Raw genomic sequence first — 18,558 nt, 5'->3', positions numbered from 1 at the left:
CTGGGAGGATCCCTTCAGGGATGACAGAGAGGGAAGGACACTTGGCTCTAGACCCAGGACTGAAAAGCCCCATAGAAACCCAGCTGCTTCATGCCCCCTCCACCTCTCCCCAGCCCCCACTACCTCCCCCCCACACGCTACTCCCTCTCAGTCTAAAATGGCATCACATACACATACATTTCCTATATTTTTGACTTGTACTGTTTATATTTTTATCCCTAACTATGATTACTTTTTTCTGCTATCAACTCGTTTTACCTCCACTTTTATAGTATTACTGTAACTCCAACACTAAACATTTGAGATTGATTGTTTAAAAAAAACAAATGTTTGGAGTCAGTGACATGCCTCTGACCTCCTCAGATGACCTTTGATTGGCAGCTGAGGTATAGTTATTAATTGACTGTGTGTAGGACTTTGCCAGAACAACAGAGGATGCACATTGCTTGTACTAAATAAAATAGTATTTCTCAACAAAGGAAATGAATGGATGGTTTTCATTATCAAATTTAAAGGCCAGTCGTTTGCTCACTAACAGCGAAACAGATATATTACTTTTAAACAAAATCGTTTGTTGTCATAGATATAAAAATAAAATAACTATAAAAATAATTATGCATGTTAATATATGAAAATAAATTGTTGAGCTAAAAAATCTAAATCCGTTTGTTTAGCTTTTGTTGCCATCTAGTGGACAAAAGTTGAGACGTCGCTGACTGAGTGCACGATGTCTTGAGTTCTAGATGGAATATCAATATACCATGAAGACATCCATTTGTTCTACATAATATACTGTATCAATACTATTAAAAAAAGAAGCCAACCACATTAGCCCATTGAACCAGGGACTATAAGAATAAAAATACTGTCTTGGCCATTGTTACAGAGATTTCCTGGATTATTTCCCATCACTATTAGTATATATACTAAAAAGCCAAAATCCTTTTTGTTCCTTGACTGAGATACATTTTCCACAACAATTCTCTCACGTTTAAAATATTTGGTTTAAAAGATGATGATTTATTGCTATAGAATGAAGAAAAAGTTGGGAATTTTCCACATAAATAAATTCAAGGGCAATAATGATGTTTTTGGAAATTCTGGATCTTTTTTCTTTAAAATTCACACAAAGTTCAAACACCCTGCTTGGTTATGCTCAAAGGGGAGGAGTCTCTCTTGGCTGGGGAATAAGGTTTGGATGTGTACAGCTGCTTTGGTTGCATCCCTCAACATGAGGTCCAGTAAAGGTAAAGTAATTTTTAGGATATTATTCTTATGTGCTATTGTGTTATGTGTGTGTTTGTGTCAAGTTTATGCTTTTCTGAACACTTTAAATATGTAATTGTTTTGGGTTGGGTTTTTCTTTAACAAAAATAATTAATAATTGTAAAAAATATAAAATAAAAAATAATTTGGATTGACATAATTTATATAAAAATCCCACTGTATGGTGAGTGCCAAATGGAATTTATCCTTATATGCATGTTAATGGCCACAGGCTTTTTTAAAAAACGTAAAAGACGGTTTATGACATGGAAAAACAAACACTGATCCATTAGAGGCACTCAAGGCTTGAGGGATGTTAGATCTTCAAATAGTGCAGTTTGTTTTGATATTACACTGTTACCAGGAAGGCACAGTGTGTTACTGTTACTTTTGACCACGTGATATGAAATGTCAGAAACTGAAGGACATCGATGATTGTGTTAGTAAGCATAATGGAATAAAGTGGCTTCTTTAATCAACCAATTACACAGGGTGTCCAAGACAAACACAGCAATGCAGGGGAGTGAGGCAGACATGGGGTTATTATGATAAATACTCTCAAGTAAATTTAATATCAGAAACAAACCTTTACCATTTCTACATTTTTTAAATTATCTCAATATAAGGCCTAACAGGAAAACAATGTTGTGATGTTTGATTGTAAGAAAAAACAACAAATATTGAAGTGCCACACCATTTTTACACTTCTTCTAACAAGGTGACAGTTTAATACATTGTATTAGTACTTTTGTAGGGCCAAACTGACAATCATGACTTTATGTTTTATAAACATTGTGGTCCCTCCCTCTTTAGAGAGGCCAAAGACTAAAGGTAACTCCATAAAGTCAAACCCAGTTTTATGATTCCTCCTGATAGTCATAATCAGCAGATATGGAATCCAAATCCCAGCTCAGCTATTAAGCTGCTGTGTCACAGATTAGCAGAGATCTATACAGACACTCCACAGCACAGTGAGTTCAGATCACTTAAACATATTGTGCGTTGCATGTCAGGTATTGTGCTAATGTTATGTTGCTACTGCATTTATTTATATGATATTGACCGAGACTAAAAATGTAAATATGGTGATATCATGCTGTATTTGTTGACCACTGAGACATATGCAAATGTGATACATGCTGTGCTCTACATGCTGTTAACGAATTCACTTTTCACTTTTTTTTGTTTTCAGGTGAGGTAGAAGTCACAGTGTTGACGGGGTAAGTCTTTTTAATATAATGTTGCAACAATGTCCACCGATGTTTTATACACCTGTAATAGTAGTTTTAGATCTGTGTAAAATACTTTTATTTTTCCCCATATGACATAGGTAAATGTTTGATTTTCAGAGTAGAACTTGTGCCAAATAAAGCTCATAGTTTACATGTAAATTCTGCTGATAATAATCATGTACACATTTTTTAATGATACAAAAAGACTTAATTTACCATCATTAGGAAGGTCAAATATGTAACATCTCTTATTTTACAGTAAATTTACATTTAATCCTAAGGAGGGCATAGACAACCCAGTCATGGTGATCACAGATGATGGAGGTACACTATCTTTGCAAGCTTTAGTTCAGTGAGCTCAAAAAAGGCTTTACAAAACTGTTGTTTTTTGTTTCATCCTGCCTAGAATCTGTGAAGCCGTCGGGCCCACGTCTGTGTGTTCTTACAAAAGAAGAGGGGCAGTCCTATGGATTTCATTTGCGGGTGGAGAGGGGTCGCCAGGGTCACATTATAAAAAATGTGGTGTCTCTGGGGTCGGCAGACCGTGGTGGCCTTCAGAATGGTGACAGGCTGTTGGAAGTAAACAATTGTTTTGTCGATGATGTTCCTCATCCTGAGGTAGGATGAACTTATTGACTAAAATACAATTTATCAGCACAATTTGATATGGGTTTACAGTGTTTCCATGTTATGTGAACAAGGTGTCCAGGAAGATAAAACTCAGTGGACCCCAGTTATGTGTATTAGTTTTGGATGGGGAGGCGTATGAGAAGGCTGTGTTACAAGGAGAAGACCTGAGAGATCTGGTCAAAACTTACAAATACGGAGACTACAAACCACCCAGACTTTGTCACATCACCCGAAATCTTGTCTCAGGCTTGGGCATCAGCTTCACACCTGTGGAAGGTCATTGCCTCATGTGGTTGCAACTAGAAGAAAAATAGTTAAGATATGAAATAAGGTTAAAGATTAAAATTAAAGCAGTTTTGTTCTGTTTTGGACTGCAGGTGAGAAAGGGCGCTTCTCTGTTAGCCTGGTGATCGGAGGAGCAGCTGAAAAGGCAGGAGTGTTGAAGGGGGATCGACTAGTGTGGATGAATGGAGCACCAGTGTCTGAGCTCTCCCCCTCGGCACTCAACAGGATGGTATATAACCACGATGTTATGTTTGAATTATTGTTCACAGACATTTTTAACATAAAGTTTTAAATACAGAGTTTAGCTACATTACATTACACTGTTGATAAAGCCATTATCAGAGTTTTGCACAAAGATAACATTAAAACTCTAGTATAATGTGACCATTAATCAGTACCATGTGTTCAGACAGACAAGTGTATCAGGTTGCTGGTCTTGATAGTTTGTTAAAGTGGTTATGATTATCTGTGCCCCAGAGGAACCATGTACTTGACGCCTCCAAGTGGCAGTAGATCTGTTGTTAACACAATCATTTCTATATATATCTATATATGAATAAAGTTCTAATTATTATTATTAATTATAGATTTTGTTTCTGTAGCTGAAAACATGTGGCAATCACATCACAGTTCTGGTGATTGACAGTGAAAGTGAGAAGAAATACATACAACACGGGATCCCTATCCTACCCTCCATGGCTGCTTCACACAATCTACCTTTCAAAGCCCGAAAAGTCCATCTGGTTTCTGGGCCTGAGGGCTATGGCTTCGTCCTTCGACTGGAGAAGACATATTCAGGACTCAAGTGTAAAAATACATCAAGAGATTAAAGCCTCACACAAAAGCTTTCAGATCCTAAAAACAAAATCTTCTGTATTTGTTTTCAATAACAGATCATGTATTGCATATAGATAAAGGCAGTCCAGCAGGACTGGCAGGTTTGCAGGACGGAGAGTTGCTGCTGGAGATAAATGGAGAGACAGTGCAAACACTAACCCATGAAGAAGTTCTTGCCCAAGTGAAACAGGAAGGACATCAAATCTGTCTGACAACCATCACTTCCCGAGGCCTGGAATTTTACACAAAGGTTTGTGCAACTTAACTGATGTGTATCTCAGTGAAGTTGGTTTTGAAGTATTTCAAAGTTAATACTACCACTACTGCTACTACTGCTACTACTACTACTAATAATAGCATTGTAATTCAACCTTTAAAGATTATTCTTATCTTTATACTCTTTATCAACATATTTTAAAAAAAACAACAAATTCTGCAGCTTGGCCTGTCACCTCTTCTCTTCTGTGATAACATTGCTGAGAGAATTGAACCAGTCCTTGAAGCAGAGCAGTCATCCAAGGAAGTAGCAGATCAAATTAAAGTTTGTGCTCTCCATAAAGGACCATTGGGGTTTGGCTTCAACCTGGGTTGCTTCCCACACAGCCCTGGGATCTTCATCACCCAGGTAGGGTAATTATACAATAATTCACCCAAAACACATTACTACTGAGGCATACAGAATAGTTGGAAAAAAAGTGACTGCATCATTATATTTTGAATACTGACTTTTTTTGTTGTAGGTGGTGGTTGGTGGTCCAGGTCAGAATGCAGGACTAGTTATGGGTGATGTCGTGGTAGAAGTAAATGGCCAAAATGTTGAGGGGAACTGTCTGGAAGATGTTATTATGCTTATGAAGCAGGGAGGACACTTTCTTTCATTATCCGTCATGGAGAAGACCAGCTATGAAAATATGAAGCAGACTGTAAGACCAACAAGAGATATCCCTAAGGTAAAACAAAAACAAAGCAAATACTGAAGAACTAAACTGATTTCATACTCATAGTATGTCACTCAGTACATCAGCTAATGTTCTTAACTTTATTTTCTTGTACGTACTTATCGCAGCATGAAGACGATGACCAAGAGATTACTTATTTATGAGCAATCAAGATGCACATTTCCATAGATCTCCCTTCTCCCATCATGTACATTTGCCAAGGAGACTTCAACCCAACGTTGATAAGGTTTCCACAGTGTGTTCAAAGGACAAATAAAAAGAGAACTGTATTTGTGACTGTACTATACATTAAAGAGTTTCTTCCATGAATGACTTGAATTGTTAAATCATTGCCCCGTTCTTATAAATGTTTTTCATTCAAAGAGATTGTGTACATAGGACAGTAACATTTTCTGCGTTTTCTTGTGTAAATGGTCAAATACTTCTACAAATATTTCTACTATTGCTTTAAAATATTTACATTCAAACTAACCCTAATGTTCACACAGGGCCAGTTAAACTCACTATTTCGTAAGACAACATGACTGTTTCCACATATGTATTTGTTTGTATAAAAAATATATAGAATAATGTCATTATATATGCTGTTTATTTTCTGTAAAGACATAAAGTTAAATTTAAAAGAATCTGATTTTTTTTTAAAGAATTGGATTCCAAGACATTTAATGTTTTTAGAAATGAAGTTAATTTTTTATAAAAGCTTAAAGTTCAAATCTAAAGATTTAAATGTTTTAATGCCTTAGACAATATTAAAGTGTTATTCGAAAACATCAACAATCCACACCGTGGGGTTTTTCTGTAAAGGCATTTGTCTGGACAGCTATATGCACGGGTCCTTCTACTGGAGGTGACATTCAGTCAGCTAACAGAGCCAGGGGAAGCACTTAGAATCGGAAACACCCTAAAATGGCACAAGCGGTGCAAAAGCTGGTCGCTAAAGTACCTTCAATGGTCGGCGGTAAGTTATCTTGTTGTATATTGTTAGAATTTACAATTATTAGGGAATGAATGAGCGTTGGTTGTGTCGTTTTGCATTGCTTATATGTAGCCAGGCCGAAACTGTCACATAGCCAGTAACTATTAATTGAATGGATAAGTCAAAATGTCAGTTTAAATTTCCTAATTAGACTTGAAATCTATCATCGTGGCTCAAAGTTTGACGTATCGAAGTTACCTAACACAAATAACTCCATTGTTTTCCTTTCCTAAACATTAGCATTGTAGCCTAGCATCTACGTTACACATGCGCACGTAAGGAAATGTATGTGTATCTAGATTCGAACTCGAGATGAGGTCGTGCAAAGTCACTGAAACATGCAACGTTGACAACTTTTCTCTCTCTTTCTCTTAGCTACTTTAAACTACACCAGACCTCGACTTGCCACCTTCTGGTACTACGCCCGTGTTGAACTTGTCCCCCCGTCACCAGCTGAAATCCCCAAGGCCATTGAAGGGGCCAAAAAACTAATTCATGGATTCCAGACAGGAGCTGTCGGTCAAACCACAGTAAAGGTGAGTTCAAGTGTTATCGGCAGAAGAACAGCTTTGTATTTGACAAAATTGAGAACCTACATACAATGGCAATACTAACTTGATGTGTTTAAATAACTCACTTGATGTATTTCTTACAGGATGCTCTAAGGAATGGACTAGTGGCCACGGAGGTATTGATGTGGTTCTATATCGGAGAGTGCATTGGCAAAGGAGGCATCGTTGGCTACGATGTCTGAATTATGGACTGTTGTACCTTTTCTCTTGTAGACCATTATATGTTGAAGTCCCAACCAGAATGCTGTGAATTAATAAATTGGCATCTGTTCTTTAAAAACAAGTTTCTTGACTTAATGTTTAATTTGCTAAAATACTTTTGTACTTTTATTGTGGCTTGATTTTGACATAAAGGTATGTACAAGAGAGCATGTATTTGAAAATTAGCAGTATGTAAAACAGCAATTCATGTGTTGAAGCATCAGGAAGGAAAGCAAAAGAGTTTTATACTGTTATGAGCATAAGCCGTAACGTGCAAAATTTTGTCCTTCATCCTTTCAAACATGTACACTGCTGGAAAAAAAGAAAGGGAACACTTTGAAAATACATTATTTATCAATGTGAAAAAGGGTTATGTTGTATATCTATACAGATATGGACCCACCATCAAACCTGTCATGCTGAAAAATGTTGTAGGCAGCCTAGCGTTCTTCTTGTCTTTTCCAGACTCTTTACTTTTTCACATCCAACACAGGTGCTCAGGGTGAACTTGCTTCACACCAGTGGCCTGCTGGAGGTCATTCTGTTGGGAACGTGCAGTGCTCAACCTGTTTCTCCTTGCACAAAAGACCACATATTAGTCCTGCTGATGGGGTGAGGACCTTCTACGGCCGTGTCCAGCTCTCCTTCAGTAACTGCCCGTCTCTGGAGATTGTGCTGGGAAACAAATTAAATCTCCTTGCTAAGACACATGTGGATGTGCCATCCTGAAAGAGTTGGATAACTTGTGCAACTTCTGTAGGGTTAGGGGAATCCCCTCATACAGCCATTAATAATAATGACTCAGATCAAAACCAGCAAAAAAAAAAAGGTCAAGAGGGAGAAACTTGACCTCCATGTGCAAATCCAGTCCTGTTTTGGGAGTATTCTCATTGTTGTCACTCTAGTACACCTGTTGTTAATTCCATCATCACCAACTGAGTTGAAACTGATTAACAACACCCTCTGCTACTTTACTGACCAGATCATTATCAGAGAGGTTCAATTAACCTCTGTGTGTAGCCTGCTGTGGGCTAACCCTTTGAGCAGTAATTCAACTATACGTATATTGTATTCCAACAATATTCATAAGATTCTAATAATACTCTTACCAATATACCCAGTACACTATACTCAGTACATTATACTTACAAACAAACATCTACTGGATGTCCTCTCTCTTTAGCTAACCAGTACAAATTCTTCTCTCACTTTGCCTTTGTTACTGCTGTCTCAGCCTCTCCTCTACCCAGACAGCATTCCTGTCTACTTGCCTCATCTCCCTGACTATCCCATTCTTAAAAATCTTTTTGTTATCTTATGCCCCCTTCCTAAAACAATACTTAACAAAAAAAAAACTCATCTTCAATCATCTGTCCTTATGTATTCTTGTCTTTCACACCATATTATCCACATCGCCTTCTCTCCGTCACCAACATGTCCGTTTGGGTCTGCTCCAACCACTACTCTCTCCCGTGCGGGCACTCCTTCTGCCACATCATCCAGCTTACTGAAAAAAAAAATCGTATTTCTCTTCTGATGTCCAACTTGTGGTGCATGCACACAGACCACACCCAGGATCAAACCCTCAACATCATCAAGCCAAATAGTATGTGAGTAAGGGAGAGAGTGAGTCGGAAGAGTGAGCATCAGTCTGAATTGAAACTGCGACACAGGCCTTGTTCAGGATTTTAAGTAAGGCACAATTTTAAATAAAACTGACATCAGACACACAAATGTTTACTAAACCCCGGTAAAGTTAATATTGCATAAAATTTACTTTTTAATATTATTTTACTGTGAGTTTCTATGCCATAATCAAAAAGCCTGCCGTCGGTTCTATTTAATTTAACGTACTGCTTTCCATGACCTGTTTCCATAACTAACCAACAGGGGGAGCCATATTTTCATGACAAGTAAGTATTGATCCTCCTTAGCAGTTAAACGGACACGTATTCCTATTCTAGCAAAGAACATTTAGTCCAATCTACTATAGTTCCATTCTTAACACACCGTAGTAAAAACACCCGAGCTCTTGGACATCAATTATCTCATATAGTTCTTTATTTTTTCCCCCATAAATGAATCATTTCGTTACAAAAGTTACAACCCATAAATGAATCATTTCGTTACAAAAACAGAAGTTCTATTTTCCAGATGGATGTTTGAGTTGTGTGTTATAAAGGTAAGCCTAAACAAAATTAAATAATTGTTAGTTCAAGTGAAAAAAGCTCAAGTAATAAAACAGATGTAAATAATAAAATGTGATAAAATGAAATAACAATAAAAAAAGCCAGGATATTACCTGGTAATACATTAACAGGATAACATGAACTTTTATTTTTTATATAAATGCAGAATATTTTTACATTTCTAATCCAATATTTGCCAACATAAGGAAATACAGGCTTCAGTAATAATAACATCATCGTGGTCATGTGACAGTTCTTTAATTCAGTAAAAACTGGACATGTAATATTTCAGAAATGTAATATCAGTATAATACTTTTGTGTATCTTGTGATTTTGTAATAATGTAGTAATTACATTTTTTCAGAAAATATAACAAACAACAAACGAAATTGTGTTGTGATAGAATATGTGAAAGGTAATAAATGATGAATGGGTTTAAAAATACATGAATCTACAAACTTAAAGAATTCCCTTAAAAATTACAATACTTTTTAATTCATGTGATGTGTTGTATGTTTCAGGAAATATAGTGTACATTCCCAAATGCATTGATGTGTAATGTAAGAAACAAACAGGTTTTTCCAGACTTTTTTTAAATGTAAGCTCAGATATTTTCAATCATTTTAGATTGCAGATTTTTACTGAGGTGCCAACTCCAAAGCCTGCGTAAAGAGGCTCAACAAATGTGGTTTCAAACCTGTGCAGCAGAGTCATGGTGTTGCTTATGCTGTAAAATGCCAGCACGCCTGCACTGTGGTCCAGGTACACGCCTATTCTGGGCGAGTGGGGGCCACTGACAGCCTTGTCTACCCGGTTGTGCCAAGCAGAGTAACCTGAGTCGGAACAAAGGAGACTCCAGGATTTGTCGTTGTAGCCCAGGAGACAAAGTGAACCTTTGCCCTTTCTGCTGATGCTCTTGTAAGCAACGCCAATGGAGAACTCCCCATTCCACTCAATCTCCCAGTAGAAGCGGCCTCCGAACAGGGCTTCTCGACACAGCACTTGGGCAAAGCTGTCGAAACGCTCGTGGTTGTCTCCATAAGGCTGCAGATCCCGGGTGCGGATGACTTTTCTGCTGTTTTCAGAGATCAACAGCTCTTTGTAAGCTGTGCTCTGGTCCAGTTTCATTTGGTAGAAGTCTAGTGAAAGAGGAATAAAACCCTTTTTATTCAATTTATTTGAAAAAAAGGACTGATGTAATCACACCTAATGTAAAAGCGGTCAGTGGATAACTTACATTTTAAAAAGTCTGCCCTGCCCTTCGGCTCTGAGGGAGGAAGGCTGTTCATGATCATTTCTTTGCCTGCAGATGAAGATGCAATCGTTAGCCACGCAACGCACCCACGCACATGCTTTAAATTCTTTTTCAGGTGTTTTTAGAGTTTGTAAAGGAGGTATGTATGATGTAACTACTGTGTGACTTGATTGCAACCATTAAGGTTCACTCCACTATCAACATGGACAATAAATATCTGTGAACAGAGCTGTATACCAGTATATGGCGTGATAGTGCTCACCTCTGCTCTTCCTGTCCAGTGTTCGACTTTCTGTAGTGTACACTGGAACCTCGTTAACTGCAGAACAAATTGCATTAAGTTCAGTATTTTTTATCGTATCATTCATCTTGAAGTGTAATGTTTCTGTTGATTGAGGTCAGACCTGACTTGGAGATCTTGAGCAGCTCCTCTCTGCCAAACTCCTCCAGACGATCCTTGATCTCAGCCACAGCTTTTCTTACAGAGCCAAAGGAGAAGTCTGGGTTGACTGTCACCCTTGGAATGAAGCCATCATCGGTGGGAGTGCAGAGGTAGTTAAAGTTCTGGGGGGAAAAAACAGTGGTGCAATAAAGATGGAGAAAATCTTTCATTTAATTTATATAAACACGACGCACACATTTACTTACAATATACATATAAGTTTGAATTGTAGTTTAGTGAACAGCACATGAGATTGTTTTGTTTTTATACTGTCAACACGTTTGGAGGAGATGTAATGGTCTCAAATGTTATTATGATAATGATGATGACAGTCATGACATCTCTACCTCAATCTAAATAGTACACACAGCATTACTGTACTGCTTTACCTGCCTGGTTACTTATTGTGCATACAGTAAAAACACTTAAACATACGCACATGGATTAAATTACAAAGTCAAAAATATGTTTATGATGTGTAACAACTGTATCAACTGTTCATCACTGAACCTGAGAAAAAAAACCCCAAACAAACCCTGGGTTTATCGGTTAACTAACTGGACATTACCTGTAAGAAGTGGATGTGGTCCTCGGTGCTGTACAGCTGCTTGAGGCCCGACTCCTTCTTTTTCAGTTCATCAATCTCTTGTTCCAGACGCTCAATCAAAGCTTCCGCCTGGTTGAAGGCGGCCTTCTCGTTAATACCAATCAGTTTGGTCACCTCTGACCTCATCCGCTCAATGGAGCGAATCATATCCTCAAACATCTTCTGACTCTCCACCATGGCTCTCTGGGCGGAATTCTACGCAGCACAAAGACCACAGGTTATAGAATCTCACACACAGCTGTTTTGTGCGAAGGCAGTTTTTATCAACACGTCCACACCTTCAGTGAATCCACTGCCGTCTTCAGTTCTTCCAACTCCTTCACTCTCTCCTGGCTTTTTTGTCTGATCTCAGCCTGGGAGACTCCCAACAGTTTCTGCAGAACAGAACAGAGAACAGCGCAGCTCAGCCCTCTGTTTACCTGTTATCCTTCACGTACTCTCAATTATTAAAACAGATACAACTGGTTGTATTCCTTTAATGTACCCTTTTACAACAAAAAAATTGTTTCAGTCAACATTCTTTCTCATCATAAAATGTCAGCGGAGCCCTGTGTCTGTAAGACCCCACTTAAAGAATGTTCTTAATACAGCGAGCCTTTATCTCAGATGGAGGGAGGTGAGTGGAGAGTTGAGGAGGGGGTTATTAATGGAATTCTGTCAGGAATGCAAATCTACAGCTGCCTGGTTTTTTAAAGAGATGTTTCAAGGTGCACCCAGGGCTGACATGCAGAACAAGGGGTTCTAATTCAGCTTTTACTCAAACCCACCAACCCATTCTTCAAGATAAGCTTGAGGAATGTGGGGAATCTACGGGGGGAGAGGGTTGGTAGGGTGAGCACAGGAAGGGGGAGGGGAGGGATGGAGATGGAGGTGGATGTGGGAGATTTAGGCTGTAAATTTTTGGATGAAAGAAACCAGACTCCCGATGTAGTAAAGAGAAAAACTGGGATGAATAATTACTAAAACACGTTTAGGAGCTCCAATAGTCCACAGTCACGGCTGCGATAACAACACGACTCCTGAATCATCCATGTACAAGAACAAGGCTTGCGAAACTGACCAGTTACTCATGTGATGCGGAGGGCCTTGACTCCCTGACATTCCAGAACCATTACAGACCCACTCCCACAGGTGGGAGCTAATTCAGCAGAAGGCATGGTCAGTTTCTGTGTATCCATCCCTAGGCTGGAACAATGCATTTCTCTGAAAAACACTTGGACATGATAACTGAGAGACACTCCCCCCTCCTCCATACAACTAATCAGAGAGCAGGATTTGTTTTGGCGGTGAATGCCTGCCAGGATAGCTGATAGCACTGGTGAAATGGGTCAAAGTCCAAACGCCAGTTGTAGTGCATCAGCAGCAGAAGTTGGGGAAAAAACATTGTCTTTCTTCTTAATAACCCCACAGGCTACATACAGTATTAATTACCTTGTGATTTCACCCACGTAGTTATTTATCTCAACAGAGCGAATCATTGTTGACTTGTAAAGACTGAATTTTCTTACCTGTTTCTCGCTTCTCTCCGCCTCAGCAGAGACAATGTCGTGGCCTTTGTGCTCACTGACCGTGCAGATAGCACAGATGCACATCTGGTCTGTTCGACAGAAAAGCTCCAGGGACTTCTGGTGCTGTGGACAAATCTTCCTGTCCAGGTTGCCCAGCTCGTCCACCAGCTTGTGCCTTTTAAATGTGGCTGATTCATAGTGAGGCTTCAGGTGCTTCTCGCAGTAGGACGCCAGACAGTTCAGACAAGACTTAACAGCCTTCAGCTTCTTCCCAGAGCAGAAGTCACAAGGGACATCGTTTGATCCGGCGTAGACATTTCCCTGGGACGTGCTGAGGTTGAGGTTCAGTCCGCTTTTTTTGATCTTTTCAGCCACCATGCTCAGAGTGGCATTGGGACGAAGCACAGGCCTCTGGGTGAAAGTAATCTTGCACTGGGGACAAATGTAAATCCCTGTGTAATCAGCCTCATTCCAGTAGCCACTGATGCAGTCCATACAGAAACTGTGGCCACAAGGTATAGCCACAGGGTCCCTCAGAAGATTCAAACACAGGGCGCAGCTGAAGTAGTCTGGAGAACTGTGGTCAGCCATGGTGATGGACTTGAGACACAGTCAGACCTGCAGAGACGCACAGAGAGAATGCCACAAGTAGATAGTTCTCGTTCCACAGTGCCTGGGAGCCCGCCCTCACGAGTTTGGTACAGCCTGCCAGGGACAGGACCTACTTGTATTTCTGAATTCCAGAGGTTATTGATTGAAAGCAGACAAGGCCCTCCCCCTGTGCTTTGAGTATATTGAGCCCTGCCCAGTTTAGATAAGCAGGTTCAGCAAGGAAGGAGAGAGAGCAATGGAGAGACAGAGGGCGGGCAGAGGAGGGAGTGAGAGACAGATAGAGTGTGGGAGAGAGGGAGTGAACAGGGAGGGGGGTTAGAGAAATAGAATAAATAAAACATGAAGAGAAAAACAAGTGTCAACAATGAGTATTAAAATGCTTCCATTTTTTTCCTGCAGCTTCTGTCACTCTCACATTCCTCCACCGGCTCATCTGTGGATGTTTTCTGCACACATTTCTCGGCAGCTGCATTTCCACCTATTGTTGTCACACTGAATCGCCATTGTCTTAGACCGGTTGTAGTCCGACAAACATCATAGTGGACGAAGGTACTGTAGGAATTTAGGGGAACCGCCCAAAAACAAACATCCCTTCTTAATTCTTCTTTAGGCGCCAAAAACATACGATGTGTTTAATTTACTGTAGTTGTTTTGCCTCGAGGCCTCATGGAAGTCTGTCATATTTACACAGTGGCCAGTTGAACCAGTCACATGGGTTACACACTTGTGTAATTTGTTCACTGTACATGTCAGCAGTGAGACGGGCAAACACCTGTGCATGTGTGCACTGAACAAACCTTTTCTGTCAGTTCCCAGTGTCACGTTGCCACTGTTTAACGTAGTGTGTGTGTGTGTACATTCACCATCACAGCTGTTGTATTTTTTTGCAGTCTTCCCATTTTTCACTGCATGTTATTTTTAAAGAAGTGTCCGCTGACGTCAGTGCTTCACATTTACATTTCAACACAGCCGTTTTGAACAGGTTTTCAGACGTACTATTATCCCATTATAATAATGAAGTAGCGCACTATTCATCCCTGCCTCGATTCAGTATTGTGCCAGCCACAATGAAATGTAAATTGGGTTAGTTATAAAGGACGGCCCCACCTTTACTACATTTTATGCCTTACCTAATGCACAAGGCAGTTTCACCTCTCCATATTTGGTCAGGTTTCTGATAAGCCAGTTTTCCTTCCTTCCTCCACAGTACATGGAGTGCTGTGAGCTTACAGATTAACTACCTGCCAATGGGAAAGACAGCTGGCCACAAGTTTGACTTACATTATTTCTAGTATCACATCAAATGAAAATGCATCATTTATACAAATACACATGGAAACATGAACAGCAATATCTGGAGTAAAGGGATATTTAAACAATTACAAATTAGTACAAAATAGTTTGACCTGTTCACTGAGAAGTTGTGCCTCTACTTGTCATTGTTGTGTGATGTTTACTGACCTCGTTAGTTGAGTTCAAGTTGAAGATAAAGGTTGAGCTCCAGTAAACGACAGAGAGAGCACGTTCTGCAGAAACCAAAAGAAAAACAAAAAAACAGGAAATTAGATCAAAGGAAGTATGAACGTAATTGACCGATACTCTGAGTGTATATTCAAACATGCCATGGAATATCAGAGTAAATAGAAATTGCCGGAGGGATTAAGAATGAGAGTGTTTACAAAATGACAGAATGAATGTGAGCAGCAAAGAAGCAGAGCCCAGAGCAGCATAAATGTCCCATATCCCTGAGTTTTCATTTGAAACATAGTGAATATAAAGACCAAACACAAGCAAAAGGCGTCTCTGAATCCATTAATGTGGTGAAGTAGGACGATAGCCTTGACAAAAGGTGAGTCAAAAAAAATGATCATAAAATGTTTATAAAACATTTTAAGATCAGTAGATCTCTCAGTTTATCATTACATCTTTGTTTAACACTGAGCTGTTTCATTTATCACACCGGGGTTTTTAATGAGAAAAAATCTCAAAGTAATTAAAATGCTTCAAATGTAAAAGGAACTTAACGTTAATCTAGTCACAAAACACTGCTGTTCTTTTGATTGAAAAAAATCCAATTGTCTTTTTTTACCCTTGCATAGATTTATTTGTGAAGCAAGGTTTTCAGTAAAAGTGACAGATTAACATTTCAATTCTTGTAATTCTTCAAATTTTCCAAGGTGATCTTCATTAAGTGAAAGCTGTGCCTCTTTTTCCTTAAAACAACATTATTTTTGTTTATGTCAGCAATTGATCACTAAACAAAAATCTTACAACAGAATAATTATTATATACTGTTCTTTACAATGACAACATGTTTTCTTAAAACAACTTACGCTTACTTTTTGGTGAACAACAACAAATCTAAGGTCATTCATTTTGGTAATATCCAATAATAGGATTAGAATGGTACAAAACTCATGATATTTTTTGTTGCATGTGTTGAAAAAGTTCAGATGTAAAATCTGACTGACTGAGGTCTGGTGTCACATCAAGTAAAAGCTTTATTTCTGATTGTAGTGGTGGGCTGCACTTTACCGTGGGAGTTTTCGATACTTCCTGGTCAAAGTTTCTCCAGCAAGTCAAACTTCTTCACTTAATGTTATCTTGAGTTCGCACACATTTCAATGATATCTCTGCATTTAAATGCATCTACTAAGATTAAAAAATATCAAAGTGAATATATTCATGTTTGAAGACTGTGCTCCTGTCAATGGAATCTCTCACTGAATAATGTTCTACATTTACTGTTTCATGTCAGCTGTATCTACAGCCGTTGATGGACAACAGGCCCTGTAGTGCTTGGCTCTCAGTTCAGGCCCTGCTGGCTCAACACAATGGAATCTTTTAAGAAGGTTTTCTCAGCCCTCCTGTTATCTGGGCTATCAAGTGTAGTTGCATTCCTAGCTCCATTTCAGCAACCCTGAAATTTCAACTTAGCAGAGGTGTGTTCACTGTAAGGTGGACATTTCAGAGATAGTATTGGAGTTTAGGGAAAAAATGTGTTGGTATAACTTTGAAAATGTTAACTGCATATGACCAGCAGTGCTGAGTCAGCACCGCTGTTGATACTTCGTATCGACGTCAGGAGTAATCAGTGTCATTTAAATGCAGTGATACAGAGTTAATTATTAACTCTTTAAATGTGAGCTGAAGGTTGAATTTCTTCCTTACCAACTCAATCTAAAGACCACAAGCAGATTCAACTTCATGCACTGACTCTGCATCACAACCTGTTGTGTCACTGATGACTCTGATACTAATGGTACGTTACAGCTTACCACCAGGAAAGTAGCTGTAGTATTACAGTTCTTAGTCATGGCTTAGAATACAGTGACTTTAGGGCAGTTTGTACTGTGCCTTGATTGGATGTCATGTCACTTGTCCACAGGGAACAGTTTGTCACCGGGCAAAGCCTAACAGTCAGCAACTAAAGTACACACCACACTGGAGTCAGGAGTGACTCCAGTGTGGTGTGGTGCTTTTCTTGCAGTATTGAAAAAAACAAAAAACAAAAACGCATTTGCTTTTTGCATGTGACACTTTGAATAGTCAAATAAAGTACATACTGTGTGTAAAAGAAAAAAAAAGAGAGTCATCTTCTGTTCTTCTTTGATTGTGATTACTCTTTAATCTAATTAAAATCAAACCAATAGAAACCTTGCTTTCCACTACAAACCTTTCATCTCTCAATCATTCATTCACTTCACATTCTCTCAGAGTCATTTACTGCGTCCTTTACTTGCCCCGCCTTTGTTTTACTGGTTTCGGCTTAACCAGTTTAGCCTCCCTCTTTGTTTACGCTATATAACCTGTGACTGTAGTACCTGTGTGATCACTTTGCATCTGTGCTGACACAAGTCACTGTCTGCCTTTACATCCTTGTTACTGTGTTACAGGGAGTAGCACCCAGCTTTCTTCATGTCTTCCGACCAGGAGAGCTGCTACCTGTGTAAGGAATATCTCAGGGATCCTGTGTCCATCCCATGTGGCCATGTCTTCTGCTCCATTTGCCTGAAAACCTACTGGGACCATGCTGACCACACAGGCTCATTCATCTGCCCACAGTGCAGGGTCACATACAGTAAGAGGCCCACACCAAGACGCATGACGAGCTCCCGGAGTTCGACACTACCACGCAATTCTGAAGCCTTTCCACCGCCGCCTCCGTCTCCTGACTACAACTATGCAGGACCACAGGACGTTGGCTGCGACATCTGCATTGGCAAGAAGCACAAAGCCATCAAGACCTGTCTGATGTGCCTGGCTTCCTACTGTGAGAAGCACCTGAAGCCTCACTTTGAGTCTGCAACTTTTAAGAGGCACAAGCTGGTGGATGAAATCGGCCATCTGGACAGACAGATCTGTCCTCAGCATCAGAAGGGTCTGGAGCTGTTCTGCCGCACTGATCAAATGTGCATCTGTGTCCTGTGCACGGTCAAAGAGCACAAAGGCCATGACATGGTGTCTGCGGAGCAGGAGAGGGCCGAGGAACAGGTTAGTGACCGTCTTCATCTAGGTTTTTGTTCATTTGGATCAGTTTTGATACAGTAACGTGATGTAGCTTTGAAAAGACAAGTCATGCATGAAAAAGCAAAATAAATATGTGGAACCAGTTATCTGTACCAACCCTCAAGCGTTGTCTGAACCTCACCCAGACCAAAATAGTTTATCTGCGTCCATGTTTGAAATGTTACGCAGTTCTTTTTTGAGTTCAGTCTGTGATTATGAAGGCTATTGTTTTGTCAATTCTGTAAATGTGTGATGAGTGGATTAAGAACGAAGGGATTTGTGTTGTCAATGTAAACAATGCCTGTTGTTCTTTTCATAGCAACGACTGGGCGCCACCCAGGCGGAGATCCAAGAGAAGATTCACGACCGGCTCAAGCAGATGGAGGAACTTAAACAAGCAGTAGACTCACTAAAGGTCTGAGACTCTGTCATTCATCATCTAGATTGAACCAGATTAACCACTGTGCTGTTGAAGGAT

General features: G+C 39.6%; 4 protein-coding genes across 7 annotated transcripts in view; 3 read left to right on the top strand and 1 right to left on the bottom strand.

The window, feature by feature from the left end:
* Positions 1–1,907: 1,907 nt before the first annotated feature.
* Positions 1,908–5,799, top strand: nherf4b (NHERF family PDZ scaffold protein 4b). 2 transcript variants are annotated; one of them, XM_025066017.1, is made up of 11 exons: positions 1,908–2,237; positions 2,459–2,486; positions 2,758–2,822; positions 2,905–3,116; positions 3,200–3,404; positions 3,506–3,642; positions 4,016–4,220; positions 4,307–4,500; positions 4,690–4,875; positions 4,991–5,200; positions 5,317–5,799. In XM_025066017.1, the coding sequence occupies exons 1-11, from the start codon at positions 2,126–2,128 to the stop codon at positions 5,350–5,352; spliced, it is 1,590 nt and encodes a 529-aa protein (XP_024921785.1). In that variant the 5' UTR covers positions 1,908–2,125; the 3' UTR covers positions 5,353–5,799. The 2 variants fall into 2 exon arrangements, with proteins under 2 accessions (XP_024921785.1, XP_008331040.1); XM_008332818.2 differs by lacking the exon at positions 1,908–2,237 and adding an exon at positions 2,268–2,279.
* Positions 5,800–6,007: 208 nt separating this feature from the next.
* Positions 6,008–7,040, top strand: atp5l (ATP synthase, H+ transporting, mitochondrial F0 complex, subunit g). The gene is made up of 3 exons (XM_008332817.3): positions 6,008–6,167; positions 6,561–6,721; positions 6,841–7,040. Exons 1-3 carry the CDS (start codon positions 6,116–6,118, stop codon positions 6,937–6,939), a joined length of 312 nt encoding a protein of 103 aa, XP_008331039.1. The 5' UTR covers positions 6,008–6,115; the 3' UTR covers positions 6,940–7,040.
* A 2,024-nt stretch (positions 7,041–9,064) lies between these two features.
* ftr82 (finTRIM family, member 82) lies at positions 9,065–13,722 on the bottom strand. Its single transcript, XM_008332815.3, has 7 exons — positions 12,960–13,722; positions 11,730–11,825; positions 11,413–11,646; positions 10,807–10,966; positions 10,665–10,721; positions 10,385–10,450; positions 9,065–10,286 (listed from the first exon to the last, which is right to left on the bottom strand). The coding sequence occupies exons 1-7, from the start codon at positions 13,548–13,550 to the stop codon at positions 9,766–9,768; spliced, it is 1,725 nt and encodes a 574-aa protein (XP_008331037.1). The 5' UTR covers positions 13,551–13,722; the 3' UTR covers positions 9,065–9,765.
* A 3,252-nt stretch (positions 13,723–16,974) lies between these two features.
* The window catches only part of ftr83 (finTRIM family, member 83), a 4,799-nt gene continuing 3,215 nt past the window's right edge, over positions 16,975–18,558 (top strand). For 2 of the 3 annotated variants that reach the window (XR_001761625.2, XM_025065784.1), the window contains exons 1-2: positions 16,979–18,065; positions 18,400–18,495. Coding sequence is in view for 2 of the 3 variants with exons in the window: in XM_025065784.1 (XP_024921552.1) it covers positions 17,490–18,065; positions 18,400–18,495 (672 nt within the window). In the remaining variant the exon portion in view is untranslated. Of the gene's footprint in view, positions 18,066–18,399; positions 18,496–18,558 lie in introns of all 3 variants that reach the window. The other variant, XM_025065785.1, reaches the window with a different exon arrangement.

The sequence above is a fragment of the Cynoglossus semilaevis genome, chromosome 19 (genome assembly GCF_000523025.1).
Source record: "Cynoglossus semilaevis isolate Cse_v1.0 chromosome 19, Cse_v1.0, whole genome shotgun sequence".
Lineage (NCBI taxonomy): Eukaryota > Metazoa > Chordata > Actinopteri > Pleuronectiformes > Cynoglossidae > Cynoglossus > Cynoglossus semilaevis.
Note: the sequence above shows the minus strand (reverse complement) of the source record. Positions and strands in the feature narration are given on the sequence as shown.

Excerpts from the sequence above, each read along its gene's own strand:
- nherf4b (XM_025066017.1), top strand. The coding sequence starts at position 2,126 with ATGATTCCTCCTGATAGTCATAATCAGCAGATATGGAATCCAAATCCC. Across the intron at positions 3,405-3,505 it reads CAGCTTCACACCTGTGGAAG|GTGAGAAAGGGCGCTTCTCT; the intron begins GTCATTGCCTCA and ends TTTGGACTGCAG. Across the intron at positions 5,201-5,316 it reads CAACAAGAGATATCCCTAAG|CATGAAGACGATGACCAAGA; the intron begins GTAAAACAAAAA and ends TACTTATCGCAG.
- atp5l (XM_008332817.3), top strand. The coding sequence starts at position 6,116 with ATGGCACAAGCGGTGCAAAAGCTGGTCGCTAAAGTACCTTCAATGGTC. Across the intron at positions 6,168-6,560 it reads AGTACCTTCAATGGTCGGCG|CTACTTTAAACTACACCAGA; the intron begins GTAAGTTATCTT and ends TCTTTCTCTTAG. Across the intron at positions 6,722-6,840 it reads TCGGTCAAACCACAGTAAAG|GATGCTCTAAGGAATGGACT; the intron begins GTGAGTTCAAGT and ends TATTTCTTACAG.
- ftr82 (XM_008332815.3), bottom strand. The coding sequence starts at position 13,550 with ATGGCTGACCACAGTTCTCCAGACTACTTCAGCTGCGCCCTGTGTTTG. Across the intron at positions 10,967-11,412 it reads ACCACATCCACTTCTTACAG|AACTTTAACTACCTCTGCAC; the intron begins GTAATGTCCAGT and ends TTTTCCCCCCAG. Across the intron at positions 10,451-10,664 it reads ACTGGACAGGAAGAGCAGAG|GCAAAGAAATGATCATGAAC; the intron begins GTGAGCACTATC and ends CTTCATCTGCAG.